At 43.5% G+C, this 7,635-nt stretch overlaps 1 protein-coding gene across 2 annotated transcripts in view; it reads left to right on the forward strand.

Annotated features, from left to right (window-relative positions):
- The window catches only part of FERMT1 (FERM domain containing kindlin 1), a 31,849-nt gene extending 24,623 nt beyond the window's left edge, over positions 1–7,226 (forward strand). For both annotated transcript variants that reach the window (XM_059705585.1, XM_059705584.1), the window contains exons 11-15: positions 180–286; positions 1,395–1,616; positions 2,446–2,570; positions 3,967–4,108; positions 5,893–7,226. In XM_059705585.1, the coding sequence (XP_059561568.1) occupies positions 180–286; positions 1,395–1,616; positions 2,446–2,570; positions 3,967–4,108; positions 5,893–6,066 (770 nt within the window). In that variant the 3' untranslated portion in view covers positions 6,067–7,226. The remainder of the gene's footprint in view (positions 1–179; positions 287–1,394; positions 1,617–2,445; positions 2,571–3,966; positions 4,109–5,892) is intronic.
- The last annotated feature ends 409 nt before the right edge of the window (positions 7,227–7,635 follow it).

A 7,635-nucleotide genomic window follows, 5' to 3' on the forward strand; every position in this document is an offset into this window, starting at 1 on the left:
CTTGCTTGTAAGTCTTATCTACTTAGCCTTTAATTAATGTTATCAGCTTGCTCCTCCATTTTTTAGAAGAGAACAAAATCTAAGGGGCTTTTTTCAAAGTCTTTCTTTTAGATGCACACCTGATATTTATTTAGTACATTCTCCACAACTCAGTTGTGACCCTGCCTTTTGTAACTCAGGCTGTGAAGTTGTGCCAGATGTGAATGTAGCAGGAAGAAAATTTGGAATCAAGTTACTAATCCCTGTTGCGGATGGCATGAATGAAGTGTATCTGAGATGTGACCATGTAAGTAAAACCATACAAACGTTCAGTCATTTCACCTTAATTAAACCTAAGGACAAACCATCTGAGGTATTTTCTCAAATGAGAACACTATTGTATCAGTCAGCTATTGTTTTGTAACAAACAACCACAAAAATCACAATGACATATCCCAATAAACACTTGTTTCTGAAACATCTGCGGTAGGCCGGGGGTGGATGAAGCAGGCTGGTATCAGCAGGGCAGATCTGGCTAAACTTGGCTCTCCACTGCAGTTTGAGCTCATTGATTTATTCTAAGTCCTGAGCCGCCTGGGGAGGCTCTTCTCACAATGATGGCAGGAATGCAAGAAAGCAACTGGAAACAGATGAGACCTCCTAACATGTAGGCTTGCAATTGGTCATTTCCGCCCTTATTCCATTGGCCAAAGCAAGCCTCGTTGCTGGGCCCAACATCAAGTGGGGGTAATGACACTCTGGCTGTAGTGGGAGGGACTGTAAAATTACATGGCAACGGGTGTGGAGATTGAGGCCAGTAAGTCAATGGACCACACCTACTGTTGCTCTGAAGAATTTCACTCTTCAGCTGCATCCCCTCGGCTTCTGGGACCACTCCTCTTTACTCCCTAAGGTTAGAAAAATGCAGACAGATAGGAGGCACCCTCTCTGGTTCAGAGCTCATCAATGGACCTGATTCCTACTGTGGACTAGTCTTTACTAACGATAGGCCAGGGTAGAAATAATATAGGAAATCAGTTCGTGATTTTTTTCTTGTTCTGTCAGAGAGATCAGATGTGATCTGAAAATGGAAATCTATATCAAGAAAGGCTGTCTGGTACTTGAGGGTTTCAGCTGTCTGTGCTCCATAGCACACATCCTTGGTTCATCTTTAAATTCATGGAATTTAGCAAGACTGACATCGCTATTCTCTAGCCCCTTAACTAGACATTCAACACAAGAATCAAAGGCCTTGCTGGGTGTTAAGTTAGGTGAACAATGGCCACTCAGAACATATGCCACTGTAATCTTTCCATGCTCGGAAGGTGACAGTTTTGTACTATAAAGATGAAAGCCCAAGTCCTGCTGTTCCCAGGACTTGAACTTCCTTCTCAGCCCTCCTGTGTTTGCTGCAGGAGAATCAGTATGCCCAGTGGATGGCTGCCTGTATCTTGGCATCAAAGGGCAAAACCATGGCAGATAGCTCCTACCAGCCAGAAGTCCTCAACATTCTTTCCTTTCTGAGGATGAAAAACCGGAACTCAACATCTTCCGTGGCTTCCGGCCCGGAAAACATGGACATGAACCCGGAATGTTTTGTGTCACCCCGGTGTGCAAAAAAACACAAGTCTAAACAGGTACTGCTAATCTTGTTGGGGTAATGGTTTGCAGTGAATTCTGTCTTTTCTGAAATAAAATGAGCAATTAAAATGATTGAGGCTATCATCATGAAAAATCAGTTGATGGGCAAATTTGACTATAGACTGGGTATTAGATGATATTAAGAAATTATTGTTAATTATGTTAGAGGTATCTGTACGGCTAACTGAATATAGCAATATACCCTGATATAGTTTAATTAAAAATAAGGCCCTAGCCGGTTTGGCTCATAGAGTGTCGGCCTGCAGACTGAAGGGTCCCAGGTTCAATTCCAGTCAAGGGCACATGCCCAGGTTTCTGGCGTCATCCCCAGTAGGGGGCATGCAGGAGGCAGCCAATCAATAATTGTCTCTCATCATTGATGTTTCTCTCTCCCTCTCCCTTCCTCTCTGAAATCAATAAAAATATTTTTTAAAATAAATAAAATTATTTAGTCCATAAAAATTAAATGTTTTAATTATGCTTCCATAAGCATGGGTTAAAAAGTCAAACAGATAAACTGAATCAAGTAGACCCATTGTCCATGGACACCCCAATACCCCAGAAAGAGGAACCCAGAACTCTCCATCTGCATGAACCTTAGAAGCTCTTGTATTGGTTGATCTAGTTTCAGCTTCTCCCTGGGGATGAGAGAGAGAGAGAGAGAGAGAAAGAGAGAGAGAGAATATGAATGAGAATGACTCGTATTTGAAAAGCTGCAGGTGGATCTCCCTTTTATTTTTCTCACAGCGATCTGGAACTAATCGGATGGTTATAGAGCAGTCAGTTCATGCTAAGGAGAGTTTGACGTCTCTTGTCTCTGTTTAGCTGGCAGCCCGGATTATGGAAGCCCACCAGAACGTGGCCCAGATGTCCCTGGTTGAAGCCAAGCTGCGGTTCATTCAGGCATGGCAGTCTCTACCAGAATTCGGCCTCACCTATTACCTTGTCAGGTGATTACAATGTTCTCTTGCATCTCTCACTTTCCTTTCCATTTTAAGTGGTTTTCTTGGAACCGTTCATTCTCACTTACTCTGGGTGTAGAACTCTTTTTATTTTTAGAATTCTGCCCTTTCACACATGGCCCAAAACTTTTGGCTGCTCAAAAAGATCTTCTGTACCTCTGTCCAAGGTGCCAATACCCATGAATCTTATAAAAGGTGGGAAAAGAAATTTGGTCCGTTTAGAACAGTGATGGTGAACCTTTTGAGCTCAGCGTGTCAGCGTTTTGAAAAACCCTAACTTAACCCTGATGCCGTGTCACATATAGAAATTTTTTGATATTTGCAACCATAGTAAAACAAAGATTTATATTTTTGATATTTATTTTATATATTTAAATGCCATTTAACAAAGAAAAATCAACCAAAAAAAATGAGTTCACGTGTCACCTCTGACACGCGTGTCACAGGTTCGCCATCACTGGTTTAGAATAACAACATTTGCAAAACCACAGAGAGAAATCACCCATTGATTTTATGAAACCTGTGACCTCCTTTCTGGTCAAGTTTCCCCCACTAGACTATAAGCTCCATGAAGTCAGGGATTTTCCATCCATTTAGGTCACTGCTATCGTCTCGGTGCCTAGAAGGGTGCCTGGCATACACAATTGGTGCTAATTTTGAATAAATTAATTTGACTCCCTTTTATTTTGCTTTCCTAGCCTAAAGCAGTGGTTCTCAACCTTGGCTGCACATTAGAATCACCTGGGAATCTTTAAAATCCTGATTTCTGGGCCTTATCCTCCAGAAATTCTGTTTCTTTGTTATGGGGTGGGGCCACAACATTAGTAACAAAGAAAGAGTTTCCGGAGGGTGAGGCCCAGAAATCAGGATTTTAAAAAGATTCCCAGGTGATTCTAATGTGCAGCCAAGGTTGAGAACCACTGCTCTAAAGTCAGTTTCACTTAAAGAATGCCTTTGGGACAGTCTTAATTCTCTCTATTGTCATATTCTCTAGATCACAATAAAAATGCCCTTCTATAGAAAGATAACCCTTCATTGTCCATTTTTCATAGATGATTTAGAAATGTTGCTATTATTTATCTTTAAGAAGTCGTATGTTGCCGAAACCGGTTTGGCTCAGTGGATAGAGCGTCGGCCTGCGGACTGAAGGGTCCCAGGTTCGATTCCGGTCAAGGGCATGTACCTGGGTTGCGGGCACATCCCCAGTGGGAGATGTGCAGGAGGCAGCTGATCGATGTTTCTCTCTCATCGATGTTTCTAACTCTCTATCTCTCTCCCTTCCTCTCTGTAAAAAATCAATAAAATATATTAAAAAAAAAAAAGTCGTATGTGAATAAACAGCATATTACAAGAAGCAGTTACTTCTTTTAATTATCTTTTTCAGATTTAAAGGAAGCAAGAAAGATGACATTCTGGGAGTTTCGTATAATAGGCTGATTAGAATCGATGCAGCCACTGGGGTTCCAATTACAACATGGAGATTCGCCAACATGAAACAGTGGAATGTAAATTGGGAAATCCGGCAGGTAAAGTGAAAGCTTCGGGTATATTTGGTGTTGAGCCTATAAATGTGTACCCTCAAAATTGCAGATTATCCTGATTTTAAAAGCTGTTCTTATATTTAGAACTCAGAAACCACAAGCATGTGGCCATTGTCTGCTCAAATAACCACAGGCAGTTCTGGGCAGTTTCCTAACAAGAACAGATCAAAAATGCCTTTGAATTACCCCACTAGTTGGCTTAGTCTCCATACAGATTCTAAAATTGCTGAGCAGTTTGATTCATTTCCTTCACCTCACCATGGGATTATATAAGACTTAGCAGAAACTACATGAGATGTAATTGTCACCCAAAATAAATCCAAAAATCGGACTGGCTGCCCAAATATCTAACTGGTGGAGGGCAATGAGGCTCCATTGCCCACCTGGAGAGCATTCGGGGCGGGGGGGGGGCAAAGGGGAAAAATGCTAGAGAAACAAGTTTAGGAATTCTCCAGCTCTCAGCATCCCATCGTCCACACCTCGGGGACTAAGTTCCGGCCAAGGCTATATCATGGGAAATTCTAGGTGAAGTTAGAGTACCTTAGCATCCTGCTGGTATGGGATCTCTCTTCCCTCCTTTCCTCATTTTACCAGCAGAAAACATTCAATGTAGAGGCATGGTAAGAGACTCACACTTTTTTTTTTTTTTTTACTTTTTTTTTTTTTTTACTGTTTTTTATTAAGGAGAGAAGGAGACAGAGAGAGATCAATTTGTTATTTATATATTCACTGGTTTTTCTTGTATGTGCCCTGACCGGAGGTCGAACCCACAACCTTGTCGTATCAGGATGATGCTCTAACCAACTGAGCTACCCGGAAACTCACTTTTTTTTTTTAAGAACTATGGATTCCTGTCAGCAGAGTTGTTAACCATGTGGGCGCTCATTTTTTAGAATGAAGGTCTGAGATTAGATGACTTCCAAGGGAGTGGTTCTAAAATTGTGTTGCATATTAGGATTGCCTGGGAGTTTTAAAATACCACCGTCCAGGCCAAATACCACTGCCCAGGCCACTCCCAAGACCAATTAAAGCTGCATGTCTTGGGCAGTAGCTGGCATCAATAATTTTTAAAGGGCCTCAGGTGATTGCAATGGGCCTCCACGGTTGAGAACCCTTCATGTTTCTTCTAGTGCTGAGAGTTTTATGACTCTCAGCTGGGAAGGGGTGAGGGCCAGGGGCTGGAGGAAATTTCAGGTGGACCTTTTACTCTCCATTAAAAGGTCTGTAATATACCTTCCCTTTGACACCGGGAGTGCTTAAAAAGCCCTACATTTAAACAAGAGACAGACAGAAAGTATGTGTGTGTGTTGGGAGTTAAGAGTGTTTTACGCCCTAGCTGGTTTTGCTCAGTGGATAGAGCATCGGCCTGCGGACTGAGGGTCCTGGGTTCAATTCTGGTTAAGGGCACATGTTCAGGTTGTGGGCTTAATCCCCAGTAGCGGGGGCATGCAAGAGGCAGCCCATCAATGATTCTCTCTCATCATTGATGTTTCTATCTCTCTCTCCCTCTCCTTTCCTCTCTGAAATAAATAAAAATATTTTTTAAAAAATAAAAATAGTGTTTTGCCAAAGTTGACACCACAAGAGGGCGCAGAGAGCAAAGATGTTTTCTGTAAGGGCAAGTGGTGGGGTTTTTTTGTAGGATTTGGGGAGAAATCCATCCGTCAGCTATCTCGGTAGTCCTCAGCTCTGGGGCCATCTCCAGCAAAGCAGCTTCTTTCCCATCTTTCCGTGTCAGAGGTTAAGCTTCCCTGTGCTTCCTCTTCCAGGTGGCGATCGAGTTTGACCAGAACGTCTCCATTGCGTTCTCCTGCCTGAGTGCAGATTGCAAGGTGGTGCACGAATACATCGGTGGCTACATTTTCTTGTCTACCCGCTCCAAGGGCCAGAATGAAACACTGGACGAGGACCTGTTCCACAAGTTGACGGGCGGTCAGGATTGAAGCAAAGCTGGCCTGCTGGGCCTACACACAGAGGGCAAGCCAAAGGCGGTCCTGCCCGGACAGTGAGATCTGTGGCCTGACTGTGTATAGATTCCAGACTGACAGACAACGTATATTCACCACCATCACTCAGATCCTCACCTCATTTCAAACACAGTGCCTACCACTACCACCCCCTTTTGCTTGCTTTGCCCTGTGCTGTGAGCAGTGGGAGGAGCCTCAGTTGCCTTTTCTGTAAAATGGGAATGTGGGAGAAAGGGCAGTGCTCTAAGATTACTCTAAGGCCCAGCCTATAGCTTCAGCTCTGACTTACAGAACCTGCAAGTGAACGGCCAGAAGTTGTTCCTGTGCTTATCTGCTCCATTGCTAAGTCAGCGTAGAAAGCCAACTTTAAAAGCACACGTAGCAAGAGAAAATCTATCCCACAAACTCAGGTATGAAAAGAAATAGGTCATTCCTTAACAACTGCTTTTAGCTCCCATCTTGTGGTGGAGGGAATCCACACATACACATTTCCCATGAAGGTCAAGGTCTCAGGGGGGCGGAGGGGGGGGCGGTGGTAGAGAGAGGAGAGGTGGGATTTTCTCATACCAGTTGGGGACAAGGGGTCAAAATAGTGGCCCTCAATGCCATCAGTCCACAGTGACTTCTGCCAAGGTGACCATGGACCCATCTGGTTTGGACATTGGTCCTCGCAGATTACTGCTGCGTCCCACAAGTCCCATTCCAATCTAAGGATCCCTCGACCACCTGTATATCCTCGATGACATGGGTGACATGGGTACAGGGAACCTATTCCTCAACTCAGCCCCATGTCTCCACTGCTTGTACTCTGGGTTGGGGCTCAGGAAGACAGGCCCAAATCTCTCTGTTCATAAAACCACCTCCCCACATCCAGCTTCCAGTGAGGTCCCCACCCAACTGGTCACAAAGAGAAGGGCAGGACGCAGGCCTGGCCACTGGCTTCCATCTGCATAGCCTTTGTCTGGTCTTGGGGGCAGGGAAGACTTGCCCTTATCACTCATTAGTGTTCTCCTGGATTTGGTGTCTGTTTATATGACGTCTGGCCTTTCCCCTTAAAGGCCTTGGCTTTCTTAAATCAAAAGCCAATTATAGACTTCTTTTCTCTCTGCCTTAAGAAACAAGTGTAGGCCAGTTAACAGCTGCCTCAGTTGTCATTTTCTGGTTCAGTTTGTCAGCACTGGGAGGAGTGGGTTTTGAGAAGATGAAAAGCAATTCCAAGGGTAGAGGGAAATATCAGATAATATTTTATTATTTTTTATAGCGTTCTTCTGTCACACAAAGGACTTGGGTTGCCAAGGGAAGGCAGAGGTTCCATTTCCATTTTGAAATTCTCTAAGATGCACACTCCAGGGGACCTGGCCAGAGTTCAGGTGCCAGAATACATCAGCTATCTGTTGCTGTATTTCCCAGCACAATCTTTTTTTTTTTTAAAGCATACAATTTGATCATTTTTAGTTTATTCACAGATTATATACAACCACCACCACAGTTGATTTTAGAATATTTTATCATCTCACAGAGAAACCATATTCTTTAGCTATTACC

The sequence above is a fragment of the Myotis daubentonii genome, chromosome 8 (genome assembly GCF_963259705.1).
Source record: "Myotis daubentonii chromosome 8, mMyoDau2.1, whole genome shotgun sequence".
Classification (NCBI taxonomy): Eukaryota; Metazoa; Chordata; class Mammalia; order Chiroptera; family Vespertilionidae; genus Myotis; species Myotis daubentonii.